The following is a 20,971-nucleotide window of genomic DNA, read 5'->3' as shown; positions in this document are numbered from 1 at the left end:
AAGTAACTTACCATGTTGGCAAAATTAAGCACATATGAAGCAATTTTTGAATTATTATCTGCCAAGTTAAGGGTGTGACCCTTACATGGGGGCCACCCTCACATGAGTATTAAGTTATTCATTACAAAATGCTACACGAGCACCAGGTTTAAAAATATTCTGCTTAGGAATCAAAAAGAAGCAAATAGGCGCCTGGAACAGCACAGCACTAGACACTTGCCTGCAGAATTGGACAGCACTGTGGTGCCAGAAACCCGTGGTGTCAGGATCTGTGGCAAGCCCCGTCGTATGGTTGGTGTTGTCACAACAGTGGCCGCAGGTGGCCCGGTCACTGCCACCACAGGCTGTGGGTTTGAACCCATGTTTCCCACCGTCGCAGCAGCAACTCCCCCTTGTGGTCCACCAAGAAACAGCGACTTGGCCGCTGTCACCAAGGTGACCGGCGCAGGACCCGTCGCCGTGGCTGGCCTGCCAACACCTGTGGCTGTAGTAGTCGCCACCCGCACCAGGGACTTGGCTGTCGTTGGCTGTGCCACCATCGGCCCCGCTGCTGTGGAAGCCGCCATGGCCAAGGCCACCAAGGGGGTGGTGCTGCCACCGGTGCCTGGAGATGCAGCGGCGGGTGCACCTGCTGAAGGCCCGCCTGCGGTCGCTGCCACACCAATCACTTTCACTGCGCCGCTTGGGCTGGCCACCACTTGCACTGCACCTGCTGGGATGCCTGGGGCCATGGCAGCAGCAGCCCCACTCACAGTGGTGGGGTTTGGAGAAACAAGGCCTAGGCTTACTGGTGTAGTCACCTGTGACTGGCCATGCGGACAAGAAAAATAAACACAAATAAGTACCGCATCAACAGAGTGCTTCCATATGGTAGTAAGTGCGGCTACATGAAACAATCACACAAAAACAAAAGCTTGCAACCACATACACACAACGCCTTATAACCTCAAGCGGACTAGTATTCTTGGTGGGAACAGCCGAAATAATAAAACGCAGACACAGAAAGGAACACATAGAACGTAGACGAAGCTTCGTCTACGTTCTATGTGTTCCTTTCTGTGTCTGCGTTTTATTATTTCGGCTGTTCCCACCAAGAAGTATGAACCAACTAGCTCAGTTTTCTACTCTTTTAATGGACTAGAGTTACAAAGAAAAACTGATGGGATGGTTACCACTGTGTAACATGAGGTTCAGTGACTGACAGCTCTGAGGCATTTTCATTTCACGATATATTGAGGCGAAAAATTTCGGAGTGACATGCATACCTGTAAAGTTATCGACCACTCTTTTAAAAATGCGTTCACATTAGAACCCCATGTTAGAAAAATTGTCCCCCGATCCATACATCCGTCTGAAGCCTTGGTTGGCAGCTGCCGAAGTGGAGAGGGAAATCCCCTTCCACTTTCAGAGCAGAAAGGGAGAGAAGGAAGAAGGAAAAGTTGGAGAGGAAAGATGAGAGAGTGGGAGTCAAGGGACGATAAAGTGGAGAGGGAAATCCCCTCAAACACTAATGCTAACACATACTCTGCCACCTCAATCGTACAGATCGTCTACCAAGTTCTGTGTGCGAATCCCAAATGACAGAGCCACACTCGAGCTTAGCTTGGAAGAAAGTGTTATACGCCAAAAGCTTAATATTTATTTTTCAGACATACTTTGCTCTTTACGTAGCCCTTCTCTACCGGCCCCTGACAGTCACGAAGGAAGCCTTGTGAACTGAGAAGTGGTAGATGTGCTGAAGGTGTTGAACTAACGCCCGATTCTGAAAGACGAGGTCTATGCATGTGTTCTCAGAAGTGGTCACAGCAGTAGGAGGAGTTATGAGGGAGAGAAACTACACCGTCACACAATGACATCACTCAGTTTGGACACCACTCTGTCAGGTGTATTGCAATGGCACTACTATTCCTACTATGACGTTAAAACCAGGGTACAGCCTTTCAACAGCTGCCGCTGTAAAAGAGACAAAACTGACTACTCACTACTTCAACAAACGTTAAAATTTTTTTTGAAGAGAACACTTCGTGATGCCACTTAGTTCGGACCACTCAAGAGAGGTGCATTGCCAAGACGCTTTCCAGTGATATTAAAAGCGACATCAGTGCAACCCTTATCCTCTTTCCCTGTGGTTACCACCCTCCGGTTATGACTACTACTACTACTACTACTACTACTACTACTACTACTACTACTACTACTACTACTACGATGACGACACAAAACTCAGGGAACAGGCCTTTAACAGCTGTCACTATAAAAATCGGAGAGGACACTTAAGCTCCGCCGTAAGAGTATGATGCAATAGCGTAATGGGCTAATTCCAATATATGCATATGGTCATTCTCTCCTTTACATTCATAGACCCCTGGGAGTCCTCATACACTTTCTGGAGCAGCAGTGCAGAGGTTAAGCAATGTGCCACTGCCTTGCAATGGCAGGTGCTCCCAGCGGTGGGCCTTGTGGGGCCCAGGTTGCTCTTACCAAGCGACCAATCAATAATTTATCTGCCACCTGCCACGGTGGGCAGTTTTCTCACAATCCAGTGGGCAGGTTTCGACGCCACCGCAAGATCACGTGACCCGGGTGGCCCACCTTCCTCCTAGGTCGCTCTCTGGGAATTACCTACCAGAGTCTTGCTCATGATTTTACGCTCACAGCGCCGACAACAGATCTTTTGGACAATGGAGCCTTTAACGCTGTCGCGTTAAAATGCTAATGTATTGCCAATTCATAACAAGTGTTCACATGATGGTGACAACGAATTTTAATCGTGGTGCAACGGCAGCTTTTTCCAAGCAGCACCATGGCACAAGGTATTTCTCTCTATTCAAGGCGGGACCGAGACCCATTTTCCAGGCATTTCACCCAAGAGAAGACAAGCACCAGGCCAGGGAAAATCTTGTACCCTTGAAAACCAGTGGGCACCAGGCAGCACAGGGAACTGAACCCCACACCACCCTCCCACATAGGAGGTAGATGTTCAAACCACTAGGCCATCGCTGTGGAAAGTGTCCACATGTTTTGGTGGTGTAATTAATTACGTGGTGGCATGGTGTTGTAATTATGCCACCTCAGGTGGTACCATGCTAAAAGGTGGCAATGCCATCATTAAGAATAAGCAAACACACAAAAAAAGAATTGACAGCACAGTTACCACTGTGCAATGCGAGATTCAGCGACAGCTGTTAAGGTATTTATATTTTACGATATGTTGAGGAACAGAATATGAGAGCGACCTCATATCTCTAGAGCTCTGGAGCACTCTTTTTAGTTTTCCACACATAGCCACATTTCGACTAGCTCTCGTCTCCAGTCCACTGCTCTAGGCACGTAGTGCCACCAATAACCTCCTCAGGCAGCGCGTTACACAACAGTCGTCGCAGATGGACTGTGCTACATTCCCTCGTTCTTCCCATATTCGGCCTCCTCCATCTATGGTAACAACCCTCCGGACAGTTTCCACGGTAACCACCCTAGGTTCACTTATTTCTTGCTCTCCTCATATTCTTCTCCTTCCAGGGTAACTATCCTCCGAATGGTTCCCGTGGCAACCACCCTCCACTTTGGACCTTATGCTCTCGCCACGTTCTTCCACTGCAACCTTCCTCTTCCTTCCAGGGTAACTGCACTACGGTTGGTTCTCATGGCAACCACCCACTGGTTGCACCTTTTTACACCCTCGCCATGCCCTCTTCCTTCCAGGGTAACCATCCTCCAGTTGGGGATTCTTCCGCTCGCACAATACTCTCCTCCGTCCATGGTAACTGCCCTCCGGATGATACCCCGTGGTAACCACCCAATGGTTACACCAACTACTACAACATGCTACTACTACTACTACTACTACTACTACTACTACTACTACTACTACTACTACTACTACTACTACTACGACGCGAAACCCAGGACCGAGAGCCAAACAGCTGTCACTGTAAAAGACTGTGTTGATGCTTATACTACCTGCACTTCTAAAAAAGTAACAATTCCTTCCTTAGCTTTAGTGAAATAAACAGGGGTGCCTTTAATTAACAGTGCCTTTGGAAAAGTGTCGAGTGGTATGAAAATGGCACGAATCCATCTTATTAGCATCATCGCCTCACAGCACTACACGCACCTGTTGCTGTGGCACCAGGCTGGCCAGGTTGGTGCTGGTTGTCAGAGGAGAGGCTGGTGTGGCCACCATCTTGCTGCTGTTGGCCACTGACAGCACCGGTGTCACCATGGGGGCTACGCCCTTACCGGGCGATGCCCTGGGTGCCGCAGCACGGCCACAGGTGACCATCACTGGGGTGCTAGCGCAGCTGCTATTGGTTGTGGCGTGGCCAGCTGTGGTGAATGCTGCACCCATGCTGGAGATAATGTTGCTGATAGCACCACCATTGCTGGCGCAGACACTGTTGCTGCTGTTTGTGGTACCATTTATTGTGTCAATAAACTTGTGATTTGTGGGATGGATGGAAGGCTTGCCATTTTCAGAGTTACCTGCCAACAGAGAAGAACACCAAAAGTTGCCTGTCAACCTCACCTGCAGCAGTATGTTTTTAGCTCTCGGTGAGATCATCAATGCTGACACTAGTCTTAAGCAAGCCAATTAACTACAATGCAAGTTAGTGGGTTAGTGGATTAAATTTCCTTTATTTTTTAATTCATAACCTGCCTAACGTTTCAGAGCTGATATGACTTATACCCCTGTCACACAGGCAATCTCAATGCCCATTCAGTCAATGGCCATTGAAATTTTCGAGGCCCATCCAGATGCATCGCTGCTACACAGCAAATTTAAAAAATCATTGAGTGAGTAGAGACCATGCGACTCGACAGATGGCACTAGGGGTAGCAACATTGAAAAAAAAAAGTGAAGCTGAGCAAAACCGAAAAAAGCTATTCAAATAATTCCCAGTTCGGCACAATCTAGAGACAGCAATGGCGGGGCAACGATGGGCAGTGAGAATTCACTTCTCACCGGTGAAGCGTTGTGTTCATAGCTACCATCGTAACAGCATTTGTGGGGCACTTCTTGATCTTGACTTCTTCTTGAGTGGCAAACAAAACAGCCAAATGTTCGGCAGTTTCAGATTCCAGCATCAAAGGTTACCAGAAATACACGGTCAGGCGGCCGCACCAATATTCCCAACCCTTCCTTGAGCACACCCACATGCATACAGGTGGTCTGGCGCAGCAGGGAGAGTAAAATAGGCAAGATATTTTTTTTTTACAACCCCGGCCAATAAAATAGGGGTGTGCAAATTACGCGACTAAATACGGTAAACCACATGACCAGTCACAAGCACACAGAAGCGTTTTTGCCTGTTTTTGCATGCCGTTTTGCCGTTTCTGCATCTCACATCACTGAGGCCATAGCCACTAGCAGTGGTGCTAGTGAGTCTAGTCACTAGCAGTGGTGCAGTTTGTGTCTGCCTGACGGATGCCAAGATGCCAACGCAACCTAGGCTATAATACAGCGTGGCTTTCAAACGATAAGCAATCCTTTATGCTGAGTCGGAAAACAGTATCCTTCTCACCAGCGGCGACGAGTCGTTAAGAGATGTCTTGTCAACAAATAAATGTTTCTTAGCGTGACTCACTTTTCTGAAAACCTTACTCGCAAACTAGGGCCGCAGGGTGAGGCAGTGTCGACCCATCTTCGAAGTCAAACTTTTTTTTGCCTCACGGTGCGGGGGGGGTCACGAGTTGGGGGTCGACTTACAATCGGCAATAAGTCGACGACCGAAAATTCGGACGCCTGATTTTTCGGACATGCTTGATTATTCGGACTTTTTCGCGGCACCGCGACATGGCCCATAGAGCCAATATGTAAGAGCGCTTGAAATTTCGGACGCACCGCAACTGACCACTCGATTTTTCGGACCTCGTTCGCACTCGCCGCCAGTACCCAAGCCGCCATATAATGTGTACAGTGGAACCTCATTAATTCAGACTGCAGGAGATATCGAAAACTTGATCAAACAAAACGAAATTCAAGCTTAAAGGGAGCCTCTTGCGACGCTGAATTCTGCGCGAGTCAGCACATTGCGCTCGCGTGTTTTTGAATTCATACTGTTCTTGAATGTCTTCCGCCGCACGAACTTGAACCGTAGTCTGAGTTCACGGAACTCATCTGTGCCGAGTCTTTAGTCCCGAACACGGAACGCGAATACGATCGCGGAGGCTAGCTACGCGCACGCCGTGGCCTCCGCGATCGAAGCGCGCTTCGGGCGCGCCGCCGGATCATATCACGGCCGCGATCTGCTCCGGCGCTGCGCCGTTCGCGGAGGCCGCGCGCGTTCACCGGAGCTTCCAAGTGCTGTCTATGGATGGCGCCGTGATCATTATCATCAACTTTTTTCTCCGTCGCGATTTTCCGCTGTTCACATCGGCATCAGTATCGCCAGCTCCAGCCTTTCGTGGCGTGTTAGCATGCGTGTTAGCGCGCTCGCCGTGATAGTGGCTTTCGCATGCCGCCGCCGAGCTTCACAGTTTTAGCGCGATGGGCAAGCACCTTAAGCTACACGGCTGGGAGTTAGCTCTCAAACGCGGTCGGTAAGCGTGCGGCGGGCGGGAAATTAGACGTGGCCGAGAAGTGCGTCCGATGATGGTGCAACCAAAAGAGAAACACAAGCTACAAAAAGCGCGCTTTCCGAGGCAAGCCGTGCGAATTTCCTGAACTGGAAGAAGAGCTGCTCCTCTATGTGATGGAATTTCGGAACAACGGCTACGCGTTGACAGCGGACATGCTGCGCGGCTTCTTTTGGCATGAGCGTGCACCAGAGCGCAGCACCAGCTCAGGAGTCTAAATACTTCGCGAGTGACGATTGAGCGTAGAATAAATGTCGCTCATTCCCTGGTTGGTGCGTGTTTACTTAAAAAAAAAATTTTTACGCACATCGCGTGTATGGGCCGCACCCCGAAAATTGGCCCTCGAATCTGGAAAAAAAAAGTGCGGCCCTTATACGCGTTTATACGGTATTTCGCGCAGCAAAATATAGCCGTGAGGAGCTTTAGAATGTGTGCAATACAATTGGCCGCTTTCTCCGGCATAGTGGTAATAAGTTCGTGTTTTTTTCGGTGAAATTTGATTTTCCGGACTGCCCGATTTTTCAGTCGTTTTCGCGGTCCCTAGAGAGTCCGAAAAATCGGTCGTCGACTGTATACGGTAGTTTATGAACTGGCTAATGTAGTCTAAAATGTTGCCATTAAATCAAAAAGATGTTTATGCTTATTTCGACTTTTTATGTTGTCTTTTTTTTAATGAATGGTGAGCGCGAGGTTGTTCTCAATAACCCTTGGAATTCCAATGGCCATTCGCGAACCTCCATTCAGTACCCCATTTACTCGAATCTATGCCGGTACTTAAAAAAAAAAAAAAATTGTTTAAGAAAGTCGGGGGTCGGCTTAGATTCGAGGACACGGTTTTCCTGCCACCGTTAGACATTTAATGCCACCTCGCGGCCACAGACTTGCAGCTTGCAGGTTTGCAGGCTCCATTTTGCTTGTTCGAACATTGTGAAAATAGATCTCGTCGTTCCATGCTTGCTTGTGATCGTTGCCGCGTGACCTCGAGAAGCGGCAGTGTTCACAGTGCAACGGCACCCACCAAGCGATGCCATTACACCACGGCTTTTAAGCGGAAGGTAGTTTTGGAGGTGGAGAGAACTTTAAACCTACAAGCCCAGCGCGAATTTAGCGCGGAAGAGAAGAAGGTGCACTGGTAGCGGAAGCAGCAGAACGAGCTCTTCAACTGCACAGCAAAGCAAATGGCCTTCACTGGACCCAAGAGCGGGTGACACCACGAGGTGGAGAAGGATGTCACCAACTTTATCAGGAAGCAAAGGGAAATCGCAATGCCTGTGACAATAGAGATTATACAGGCGAAGGCGAGGGAGATCCCAATTTAAAGCCAGCAGTGGCTCAGCAACTCATTTCATGAAGTGTCCTGAGTCCAGCTTGCGACGGCGGACTTTTGTGTGCCAAAACCTACCCCCTGACTTTGAGGAGAAGCTGGTCGCATTCCAGCGCTTCATTATCAAGAAGCAGCTGGAGAAGGAGTACAGAGTGGGCCGAATAGGCAACGCCATTCAGACCCCAGTGTACTTCGTCATGCCTGTGGCGTACACAGTCAATGAGAAGGGTGCCAAGCAAGTGAAAGTAAGAACTGCTTGGTACTAGAAGCAACACATTACCGTGATATGTTGCATGGCCAATGGGCAAAAACTGCTGCTCTACATCATTTTTAAGCGGATGACACTTCCAGGTGGAGAAGTTTTCCCTAAAAACGTCTTTGTGCGCACTAATGAGAAAGGATGGATAAGTGGTGCCCTTGTCGGAGATTGGCTGAAGACAGTTAGGCAACGCCATGCCAGGGTCCTGTTGTTCAAGGTGTCACTCTTGGTTCTCGACTCTTACTACGACCACTTGACAGATGCCGTAAAGTCTGTGCTTTCGGTAGGTGGTACGAACATTGCAGTAACACCCAGAAGTATGACGAGCCAGCTGCAACCTCTCGACATTGCTATCAACAAGCTGTTTAAGGATAGGTTGCAGAAGCATTGCAGTGACTGGCTGACAGAGCAAGACCAGAAGCTCACACCAACCGGGTGCGTCAAGCGCGCTTAGCTTAGCCAAGTAGCAAACTGGGTCACAGCGGCATGAGACGAAATATCGGCCGAACTGATTGTGCAGGCCTTCCAAAAGTGCAGCATCTCGAATGCACTGGATGGAAGCGAGGACAGTGCACTGTGGGAAGAAGCCAGCGACAGAGAGGACAGTGATATCGCTGAAGACGACATTGAGTGAGCATTGGAAGTGCTACGACAAGCGTTGCAAGCATAATAATATTCATGTTCTAGTCCCAGTTAATGCCTTTTTTTATTCGGCTTAAGCCCCACCTCGATGGACACTTCCGAGGCGTACACGCGAAGCGCCTGGGCGCCCAGCCCGCGCCGCGACGGGCGTCGGAAAGTGGCATGCACCTCCATGCTCCTGGTGCTGGCTCGCTCCCCCTCGCGAGCCGACTGAAAGAATGTCAAGCCGTGAACAAAAGATGGTTGGGGAGCTGCAAGGATTCCAAGAAAACTCGGGGAACACTGAAAGAGCTAACAGCCATGAAGCAAAGAGTCCCCGAGAGCCCCACAGTCCTCCGATTGTCAACCGCACCCCGCTTCCGACGCGCGCGCTAGCGCCCGTGCGCATGCGCCGATATCTGACATGCACAGATATCTGCGCCCCGCTCGCGCCTGCTCACACGCCGCGCCTTGCGCATGCGCAGACAGGCTCCAGCGTACGCCCGTGCGCGTAGGCGCTCCGCCCGTACGCCTCAGAAGTGTCCATCGAGGTGGGGCTTTACATTTGAGGTAATCTTTTTTTTTTATTTTCTAACCCTCTGAATTTTGGGGGTCGGCCTAGATTTGAGTAAATACAGTAGGTGTCCAGAGTTAAATGGTCACTGAAAACTGCCGCGTGGCACTGGCCGATCCCCAAATGTCCACTGAGTTGAGGGGCACTGAAACTGCCTGTGTGACAGGAGTATTAGGCCCCTAACTTTCTGCAGTGGAAAATTCTAAAATTCGCGAATTGAAAACAAACAATCCGTGAAATTCAGCAGGAGACATCAAAATGTACTTCAGAATGCACCTCTCGTTATATAGTGAAACCTCGTTAGAGCAAACAAGTAAAAAATTGTAAAACAGTTCGCTATAGCCGAAATTCGTAATATAAAATTCCGTCAGAAACGAATGCAACAACGACACTATTTAGTCAGGGACAGCAATTCTGGAGATCCTTGCTAGCAAAACGGAGGGACACTTTTCCAAGGTTTCGAAGGCGTTTGCGGCTATTCTGAAGGCCGCAAAAAACTGAGCATCAATTAGGTTGACTTCCTGCACAGCACCACAAGCGCAGGTTAAGAGTCGGCTATGGTGGCTTCCCCAAATTACAACCGTGTCGCGTGGAACGCGGTACATCAGAGCGAAAGCTCTCACCGTTTTCACCACCTCCGCGACAGCCGACATGAGCGCAGGATTGTTACCGCAAGCTTACAGCCACCTGTGCTGCTGCTTCCATGGCACAGTCAACACGTGCCACAGGCGTGAACACATCCTGACTGCCGGGCTACAACCTTTCCAGCCGCTGTTGGCGAGTGCGAGATAAAAGCGCAAACCTTGGTGCAAACGCCTGCCGCATCACCACTGGTCACTTATGTAGTGCGGCGAAGCCTGCCGCCTGCCATCTGAATGGGCACAGTTTGGCACTGGGGAGTTCGATATATTTGTTTCACGGCCAACCATGTTCGATATATAAAGTATAAATTGCATGCATTTGTCAAAAATGTTTACGAGAGGTCGATATAGACAATAATTTGTAATATCCATGTTCATTATATCGAGGTGTGACTGTATTCAAAACCAATATAGTTGTGAACTTTTTTTTTTTTAACTTGCAACGACCTCGCCACCAAGCCTGAGAGCAGCTATGATAAGCCAGTTTTTTTAAAGACCTTGGGGCAAAGTGCGCACTGTGCAAGTGCAAAGGAGAAGCCACTGAACCACCTGAGTGGAGCAGGGAAAGCAAATAAGGGCTAACAGGTGCAAGAATGGGCAGCTCGAGACACTGCGCAGCAGCGGCTACCGCTATGTGGGAGGCTGCGTGCGTATCAGAGGCTGCGTATCAGAGGTCTGGCTTCACTTGATTGTGACGAGCCCATCTGAACAGCTTCCTCTTAAATATATTGGCATATCTGCTTCTCCCGTACTTTAGAGTGCCAACTGCATTTTTTTTCCGGAGTGGGGGGGTGGGGCCTTGGCTATGGTTTGACAGACTGCATTATAATCATAATGATATTACTTTTAGAAATTTCCTCAGCTCTCTAACTTCCCCTTTGTGTTATATTTGTGCGAATGAGGTAAAGTTATATTATCATTTCTATTGATGTCCGTAAAAGCATAAAAAAAACACTAGCTACTAACGTACAATGCCACAAAAAATGTTAAATCCCAGGAAAACAGAGGCACTGCAAAGAAGCCACGAAAAAGAGCGACTGCTGCTGCAATACAGCTTTTCATAATGCATGTACCAAGATTCGGCTCACTCGTATGGTTACAATGTGCGGCTGGTGGCTAAACATATTATACAACCAGAATTTGACCCAAATTTTTGAACGCAGTAGCCAGGAAATTCCGCCGCAGGCGGGAAAATACTAACCGGGAGAAAAACAGTATAACTCTATGGGACGTTATCACTGCCTGTGATTTTGAATGTATAAACCAGGCAACCGTATAAACCGAGAATGTATCAACGAGGTTCTAGACACTAACTCAATGCATACGTGTCTGTCAAACTGCACAGTAGAGCTGTGGCATGTAGGGTTAACACTAACAGAGTGCCATGTTTCTTGCTGCATATAAGACATGCCATGAAGAATGAAAGGAGGACACGGATTCCCTCCTTTCTCCAATGAAAGGAGCATGGTGGCTCCCTGGATAGCGCAAGCAGCCGTCTACCCCAAAAAGACTATTTACAAGCCTGTATCACCAGGCAGCCACTGAAGCCAGTGCTCATTGGTTGAATCAGACAATGGGCAAGAGCGGCAGAAGCTATACACACTGGTCTTGGCAGGGGGGAGATGGGGGGAAGGAGTGTAGAATGACAGCCATAACAACAAAAGGGCTATAAGTAGATTCCTCTGCTTCCCTCCTTTGTCGTCATGCTGTACCATTAGCCACACAGTCCAGGCCAAACGACAAGAGTTGACGACAGCAACACCCAGCACAGCTATGAGAATGCAATAGGCTCTTGGTCTCAGGAAAGAGACTCTTCACATTACCTGGGGCATCCTGATTATCACTTCAAACACTAATGTGTCAATCACAAAACACAAGGAAACCACAACAAAATGCTGTTTATTAGCACTCCTAACTTGCAAAAACATACATAACAGAAAAAGAGTGCACCTAGTATGCCTTGGTGGCTACACCTAATGAGTAATTATTTTTTTATATCCTCTAGCAGCAACTGCAAGCGGCATGCTCCTCCTATGTGCTGACAGAAAGGACAGATACACACCAGCGCTCTTACAAGCTGCTGCCCACGTACCTGCTACGTCACATAGAAAAGATAGTGTAGGCTTGGGTGAGCTGGCGGGGGACACTGACTGCGGCTGAGGACGGGGCTTTTCGTCCAAGTCCTCATCCAGGTCGCTGTAGTTGCCACACTCTGCAAGCAGGACACACCAGTTACTATTTGCGACATCATGTTTGAACGGCCTTTCACGATTCTATGTTAAGTCTGCCCATGAGCTAGGATGTGTCTTTGCTGCCTCAACAAGTCGCCAGTGAATTTGCTTAAATCAGTGTCTGGATTACAGTCCGACAGCACTCTTATCAAACGCCACAGAACTGCCTGGTTACACGAAATGCACTTTCCAGTCCCACCCGATACTTTGCATCAGCAGTCTACGTCTATTTTTTTGAGTGGATGGGCCCAGTCACAAGCATATCTGTCTAGCTATGAGCAAAAAAAAAAAAATTGTCCTTAACCTTGTATTAACCCTTCAACTACTAACCCAGAGCTATACTAGTCATGGCACGTTGTACCAAACTCACCAATGATGAGCACACTCGTCTAGCCCAGTGTTGTGCTGCTCCCACCGCTAAAGACGAGTTACGGTGGGCTATTGCTTTGGTTACAATTTGCAATACTAGAGGGCAACAGTTGTCCGTGAAGAGCGCTTAATGCCTTCAGGCCATGTTTTAAGCCTGAAAACAGTCGTTTTCGTCAAAAATCACTAAAATTCGGAGCCGCTGGCTTCTGCTTGCATCTTCCCATCGGTTACTTCTCTCAGCCTTCACAAGCATCGCTGCGCACAGAAACTGGCTGTTCTTGCTTTGCGTGATGCGAGCATTCGTTCATGGCATGACCTGCAGCCGCGTCGCACTGTCTGGTATCATGACACAGAGTAACTTTACTGTGACGCGAGATGGTGCGGACAAGACAAAAGCATGACTGTGGCTCAGATAAAGTCTAATTATTTTCACATGTAAGTGGAAAGTGGGGAGCAGCTAAGTTCGTGATTTTTAAAGCCGCTTTTTCGCAGAAAGTTTTATTTCTCTGAAGTTCATAGAATTTTTGGACTGTTCCGATTATTCAGACCATTTTCCGGGTGCCACCCAGACTGAAAAATCGGTCGTTGACTGTAATGTTGTAAGCGGCCATTGTCACGACATCCCTTCGTTTCTACCACTGAGTGGCGCTACATAGCAGAAGTTAATGCAGTACTAAGCGGGCATCAGAAACATTTCACGATGTGGAGCAAAGGAAATTGTAAATTAAAAATTGTGGAGTTTGTAACATTCGAAAACGACACAAGAGCTTGAACTCTGGGAGACCAGAGCCTTGACAGGTGAGTGGCAGAGCAGGCCAATTACCGGAAGCAGTGGTGGTCGTCTCATTATCCTTCTCTGGCAGCAGGGCGCTCATGTCGAGGTAGTCCAGCTGCAGGGACAGATCCTTCTTGAGTGTGGCCAACCTCTGCTGTGCTGCTATCTTTTCCCGAGCCAGGCGTTCCATCTCGTGCTCATACTCCCGCTCGCGCCGCTTCAGGCTCTGCACACACATGCAGGAACGCATGGCCAATGCAGCCTCATCTAAAACAGCTCTAAACGACAAGCTTCAGATGACAGAAGCCAACAGCCACAGAAACCAAGGGGCACAGGGGATTTTTAATTCATTTATTTTATTCATGGTGTTGATAAATTTAGAATATTACTGAATATGTTATCGCTTAAAGCTAATTGATTAGAAAAGCAGAAGAAAAAACAACCACATGCCGCCGGTGGGATCCGAACCCACGACCTCCGAATGATGAGTAATTTCACGTAGTTCCACAAGATATAAAATTGTTTTTTTTTTTTCAATCATTGATGGATGGTCTTTTCCTGAGTCGTTAACAAAGAGGTTCCATAGAACTTGCATATCTTTAATAGATTTTCTGTTCTGCAAGTGTCCCAATATATGTGCACGCAACAGCAATCCATGTGGCACCAAGTGACATACAGACTGTGCTTAAAAGGAGAGCAGATGTACCCTTCACTTTAATGGGAAATTTTAAAATTACGTGTCCCTAATATCACTGAGTAAAGCAGCCTTTCAGCAGCCTTTAGAACAGGGGCCAGCCACACCTAGATTGCATTAGCCACTTGCAACTCCACTTAGCTAAAAGGTTGGCCCCAGCTCAGTTTGTGATCATTTGTGGAACATGAACACTCCAAAAAACCACTGCATGCGTGCTCCTTGGCAAGTGTCACAGCTGTGGGACTCTCACACACAGAAGTAAACTTTAGACACTCAGCAAGTGAAAAGGAAAGAATAACAAAAAAAAGGAGTATACGACAATCAATGACTACAGAGCTAACCGCAAAGCCAGGACAATGCCAATATTGTTCAGAATTCAGACAGAACTACAGCTGCACTGTTGCCAATAACACAAGCCACTAACACTTAACAAAATTATAACGGTGACTCTCTAACCACGGAAGCGTAGTTTTTCCTCTCCCGAGATAACTTACTTCTACGTACGTACCAGCTGTGAACCCGTGCAAAAAGGCACCCCCTACTGTCAACCGGCAGCGTTAAAAAAAGAGTCAGACCTGTATGTACCGCAGGGCACCCCTGAGAATGGTCAAGTTGGACGTTTTCCTGTCGTCCATGTTTGGAAGCTGCCTTTTCAAGGTCTCAAAGCATTCCTTCAGGTGGGCTCTCCTGCACAAAAGGTACGACACTCACAATTTAGTGCCAGTAAGCTACACGTGGGAAGAGCACAGTGAGAGCACAGCAGTAAGGATACAATCCAAGGGTGCAGGAACGCACTGAGGTAATGTTAATGCTTTTGCAGTGACGGCTACATGACAGACTTTCTCCGTAGTTAATAAATGACATTACCACTGCAGTAAATCACAAACAGGGCACTATTGCCCCTGTGGGCCTCAGCCGTGAGTGGTCGCTATCACGAATGCATCAAATACAGACTGGCAGTGCATTCATGGAAATGCGAGCAGGGAGGAGAGTGCCGTACAACATTTGCTCTCGCTTTTTCATCCTGGTAGATGATAAAAAGTGTTGATAGTTATTTCTTTTCCTCGTTTTATAACTCCAAAAACCCTCAAAACAAAGTGCGGAGGGGTCTGTTACTCGAGAGGCCAGCGAGTACTGCACGGTATTTTTTTCCTTCCTCAGTCCCATAAGCAGTTGCTTGACTAATACGTCAATGATGAGAGTCGGAAGAGGAAGAAAGTTTTCCACACCTTAACTTAGGTCTACTTAAATGGAGCTTTGGAGGTTCTTATAGATGTTATTAGACATTATTTACTGTAGGACAGATGAATGCAGTTGAATTTTTGTCTGGGCGTTATCCAACTGAATTTTCTCTGTTGTGCACTTCCCAAAAGGTCAGATAGCTAGAAGAGACCTAAGTAAACAACTAATCAGTTACAGAGAACCAAGTGCAAAATAAATATTCAGCAATCCACTGCAGGTACACGAGTTAAAATATACCTGCATTTTCACAATTTCAAAACGCAGGGCCCCGAGAGTACAAATTTCGGAGAAGGCAAAAAATTAGCTCATTGCTGCAAAGGCGAAATTCTGCGACCATAGTAAACGGACCTTTTCCTTTGCACCTCGACTATCGCAGCACGAGAGCTGGGTTTCTCGCTTTCTCAGTTTTGCCATAGCAATGTTTTGTGCATCACTGCACAATGAGGACACCATGAATCAAAGTAGTGGCAGTCTATGCAAACGCTACTTTGCTCTGGTGAGAACAGAGGGCGCCACGGATCTGGACAGCGCTCGGTGGCACAGCATCACTCAGCTTTCTTCCTTTCTTTCCCTTGCACTCCTTCGTTTTGGACACCAATGCCGCCAACACTGCAGAACCGGGAAACATGCCCTTAAGTGCTATTGCAATAAAAAAAAAGAAAAATTCAGGAGTTTTGAAGGCCCATCTGTCATGAAATAAGTGCCACTGTTTTACTGTCAAAATCCCCAGGGTGATATAGAATGTACATGTACTCCACTCAGAGAAGACAGCAGGAACTGCGGTAAACTGGTGCAGGGAGGCAAGAAGAGAAAAGGCCCACTCATAAGTAACGCACTCACCTATTTTTTTCCAGTTTATTGTGGACTTCCCGTGTGCCCGCCCTGAGTATCGGAAAGAAAGACAGCAAAAACAACAAAATGAAATATGTGGGATTGCATTCACGATGAGAACAGCATGGCAATGTTTTCAGAGTAAGCCTAGAGTAACAGCATTTAAGAATGAGCTGATCGGAGCAGTATTTCCAAATGCCACAGGATGAAAATTAACCCCTTTATGCAAACATTTTTTTTTTTCTTTTCAAAAATGGTACCAAAATGGTCCTTTAGCACATGTGCTGCCATCTGTCGGCAAAGCAAAAAAATACTTTGCATGAAGCTTGCTCCTCTTAAACTGGACAACAGGCACCAGAAAACACAAGCTGGAAAAGACAGTTGGCTTATGAAAAGCCTGGCTCATCCAAGCCTGCTAGGGGGTTAAGGGTCAGTCAACCCTTTGGGCTCATTAAGTTCGAAGAATTTCATGTTCTTACAGTCTACAATGTACTCTTCTTTACAATACCGGATGCCACAAATAAAGCCACTGCTCTGTATAAACACTAAACAAAATAATTGTTTCCCACTTCTCATCTGTTGCTTGCAACAATTATTCGACTCTGCTAAGAAGTGCTCAAGGCAATCAATCTCCTGGGTGGACATGTTTGTCACAAGTCCTAAAGTGAAGCACAGTCTCATCTTTGCTACTGCAGTCAACATATTTATTATTTATTTATCTGATACCCACAGAGCCATTCGGCATTACAGTGAGGGTGGGGTACAAACATGAAAGTATATAGCACGATACAAAATATAAAACGCAGTCACATACACGTAAAATAGAAAAAAGAAACTGGGAGAATGGTTTTGAAAGCAGTGAAAGAGAGAGACATGAGCACCTTTTCATCACTACACTGGGATGGCATTATATCTAGCACGAAATGGGAACACACGCATGCCCTTTCATAATAAGTAGGGCAAGGCCATTATCAAACATAATCTGGCGCGATACGAAAACATGCTTGCAGTGATATGAAATCAGAAGTGATATGAAAACCCATAAAAAAAAAAAAAAACACTACTAAGTGGAAACACACACGCAGACGAGCATTGATAATAAATAGGCAAAAGATTATCACATCTATTCGCAACCACAAACACGGGCTGCAGTGAAATGAAGCCACAAAAAAGAAAAAAAGAAAAGAAAAACACGAATGAACTCCATGTATCTACTGAAGGAGAAAAGCAATTGCTTCCCACCACAAAAACTGTCTGCACTCTCAATAAAACAGGCAAGTTAACTCTATTAAGCAAGGGCATAGAAAATGTTGCCATGAATGGCTACGGTCCCAAAGTTTTCCAGTCAACTTAGTGCATCCCTCTGGGAACAAAAAAGAAGGGAGAAAAGAACTCAAAAGCATGAAGAACCCTCACGGGATGTCACTACATGTCCAGCAAGGAAGAGCCTCAAGTTCAGAGGATGAACACACAACAAGAGCCTGATGGGAGCTGCCCAGAGAACTGGAATAGCCTGATTTTGTTGCACAGAACCTAGCTAATAACCACTAAAACTTAAAACTATTACATACAATTAAAGCACTCCTTTACAATGAATACAATTTGGATGAACACATTCCACTATAGTACAGTGCCATGTAGGATATTGAGAAAATTTTAGGTGCGGAAAACACACATTACCATGGTATGATGAAAAACTTCAGTCAATGGTTATATAAACAACTCGCATATAAGTACAAAGTACTGTCTTTACTCGTGTAATTTGTGCACCCTTAATTTATGCAGTTCATAATGAATAAGATTAAAACATTCATTCTATTACCCCAATGATTGAAAAATTTACTAGTTATAGGCAGATACAAATGCAGGCTAACTATGAAATTTATTCCAAATTGTGAGGAAAAGGATCAAATAATACGCCCCTAAACACAACTGTCAGCTAGATGAAAAACAAGACAGAGATATAAGGCGAAATAGCTGTAAAACAAATTTGTCAAGTATGCTTAGAATAAACTGCCGACACAACTATACTGAGTGGTGTTACAGCAAGCACTATATAACAAACTGTAAACTATGCCTCAATATTTTTGATGAATTTGCGCTAGGTAAGGCTAAGAAAATGCGAACCACTGGTACCAGCCTCTCGGCCCACAAAGTTCTTATTTTATGCAAAAAATTGAATGATATGCTATTAAGAAGCAAATGCACTCGTAATAGTGATAAAGGTGAAAAGTAAAAAAAAAAGAACCAAAAACGGGAGGGGACATTTAAGCGCTGCCCCAAGAGCATGAAGCGATAGCGTTAATGGGTTAATGCCCATACATGCAAAATTGGTCATTCTCTACTACTCTACTTTACATTCATAGATATCTGGGAGTCCTCATACAACTCCTGGCACAGTGGTGCAGTGATTAAGCGAAACCCCACTGCACCAGCAGGGGGCTGTTTCAAACACAGTCACCAGTGGGGCTTGCAAGACACAGGTTGCTCTTCCCGAGCAACAGCCAATAATTAATACAACTCCCACGCCCCGCAACCCATGAGAGGTTGCTTGGACAGAGCAACTGGGGTCTCACGCCACAGCTTCTCTGAGGATTTTTCATTCATGCCGCCACCACCAACACCAGGTTTTCCACTGAACGGGACCCTTAACGCTATTGCATTAATATACACAGCAATCTGTGCACCTTTCATACTTATACTATTATTTAATTCAGTGTGTTGTCTCCGATGGACATCAGAGTGCTTTTTTTTTCTTTAAATTAAAAGTCAAGGGGGAATCAATAAGAGACAAAAAATTAAATGTTTATTAAAAAAAATTCGATTTTTGTTATACATGGTTAAAAAAATTAATACAGAATGTACAGTGTCGGTCAAAAGTCTTAAGGCCACAGCGCTTCTCTACCACAAGAAAGTTTCCACTAGCATTTCAAGGTCATTCGGTCTTTAATAGTGCCGTAATGGCTCTGTTATGCGGCTGAATCAAAAAGCATTTGGCCTTAAGACTTCTGACGAAGACTGTACATTCCAAGTTTGGTCATAATCCATGCAGTAGAAACGTAGACATATAAGTTTTTTTCCTGTGAAGGTGACATGCGTGTCCATCACTGGCAGAGCCCAAAAACAGAATTTTCAACGTGAAGCGCATATCACCAATAGTTCTTGATCTTATGGCTCGTTGATGCATTCTTCCAAGACTGCAGCAGAAGTACATTAAAAGAGCAAGCAAAAATGATACAATCCTAGCCTTGCTGGCCACAAGTGGCAGGCGAAACAAACTAAGGCTGCGATTAACGGAAACTCATCACATGAACACTGAAGACTAAATTCTAGCTTTTAATCATCATAAGACCTTGATTCACGGAAGTTCATGATGCTTATCTTAAATGCTCAGATTATTCCCACTAGTTTCCAAGCACAAACATAGCTGCTACACAGTAAAAAAAAAAAAAGAAATATAAGAAAAACAATTTACAAGCAATACCACTGATCACCATTGAATGGATGAAGGCCCAAGCAATGACTTTTAATTAAAAAAAAAAAAGACCCGTGAAGTAAAATTACAGCTGTTCAAGTCTTTGAATTAATTTTTCTCAGTTCATATTTTCGGGCCAAACTGCCTATTTAGGAAAACTACCATTTTTCTTACTAAATAGACAAAATTTACTTTGAAGGTGTTTGTGGACCAAAATTTTGAGAACGAGATAACATACTTATTGTGCTCGTTTTGGTGGGTTTTCATGCCAACATGAGTCAAATCTTTAAATAGCAATTACAGCAAAAAAAAAGCAAATGTTGCATTTAAGTGATGTAATTTAAAAAAAAAAAAGTTGTCATAAAGCAGCCACCTATTCCCATTCTCTTGTAAGAGGGGCTTTCCTAGGGTCACCTATGCAGAAAAAGTGATTAAAATGCAAGCATTTTTTAAATGAGTGTTCATAAAATCATGAACTCACTTATTGTCATGCCAACAACTATTCTCAAAGTCGAGATAAAATATTGAAATCTTGGCTATATCCCAATGGCATAAGGAAACATCCTCTCCAGAAGCCCCACCTCAAGCTTTATGCAAGTAACAATGATGGAAAGATCCTGCCTGGGTGCAAAATTTCAGAAAAAGAGGGTGAACTACTTCTGGACATTTACTAATCCCTAATCTAAGAAAAGGGCCATGACAGCGTCGGACACAATGATTGTTCGCGACATGCAAATTTTTTACTTTACGATAAAACTGCACAAATAAAGATGCACTGCTACATGCTATCCAGTAAAACTAAGGCTATGCTTTAAGAAAACAATCTGTGCAGAAACAAATCTTGCCCACTACTGGAAGCAGTGCTGAAACAGCGGCACATTCTATTTACAATCAGCAACAGCCAGGTAACAAAAAAAACCATCAAACTGTTAGTGTCTTGAGATTAAGGAAGATTTATAAAATCATTCTGTATCGCATTAAGCTGTATCACACCAAAACAAAATTGTAATTATTTCCGAAAATGTCCAGTTTCGGTGTTGGTTCAATAAATACAGAGTTGAATGGTACTGTATCCTCCACAAAACAGTCCATGAACTAAACCTGCCTTGAAGAAAATTTTGCACTTTATGGACTATCAACAGATGCGGACATCAAAAGTATTCATTTTCAAAATTGCCTGTTACTATCATCATCATCAGCCTGACTACACCCACTGCAGGGCAAAGGCCTCTCCCATGTCTCTCCAATTAACCCTGTCCTTTGCCAGTTGCCGCCACTGTATCCCCGCAAACTTCTTAATCTCATCCGCCCACCTAACTTTCTGCCGTCCCCTGCTACGTTTGTTTTCTCTTGGAATCC

At 45.7% G+C, this 20,971-nt stretch overlaps 1 protein-coding gene across 5 annotated transcripts in view; it reads right to left on the bottom strand.

Annotated features, from left to right (window-relative positions):
* Positions 1-20,971, bottom strand: part of LOC149363970 (uncharacterized) — a 35,508-nt gene that overhangs the window by 8,197 nt on the left and 6,340 nt on the right. For 3 of the 5 annotated variants that reach the window (XM_089573947.1, XM_089573946.1, XM_089573943.1), the window contains 6 exons: positions 16,147-16,188; positions 14,640-14,751; positions 13,419-13,596; positions 12,088-12,207; positions 4,115-4,482; positions 221-806 (listed from right to left, as the gene is read on the bottom strand). In XM_089573947.1, the coding sequence (XP_089430073.1) occupies positions 221-806; positions 4,115-4,482; positions 12,088-12,207; positions 13,419-13,596; positions 14,640-14,699 (1,312 nt within the window). In that variant the 5' untranslated portion in view covers positions 14,700-14,751; positions 16,147-16,188. Of the gene's footprint in view, positions 1-220; positions 807-4,114; positions 4,483-12,087; positions 12,208-13,418; positions 13,597-14,639; positions 14,752-15,793; positions 15,916-16,146; positions 16,189-20,971 lie in introns of all 5 variants that reach the window. The other 2 variants (XM_089573945.1, XM_089573944.1) reach the window with 2 other exon arrangements.

The sequence above is a fragment of the Amblyomma mixtum genome, chromosome 2 (assembly GCF_055824585.1).
Source record: "Amblyomma mixtum isolate Tamu chromosome 2, ASM5582458v1, whole genome shotgun sequence".
NCBI classification, from domain to species: domain Eukaryota; kingdom Metazoa; phylum Arthropoda; class Arachnida; order Ixodida; family Ixodidae; genus Amblyomma; species Amblyomma mixtum.
The sequence above is the reverse complement of the archived record's forward strand: the minus strand, read 5'-3'. Positions and strand labels throughout refer to the sequence as shown.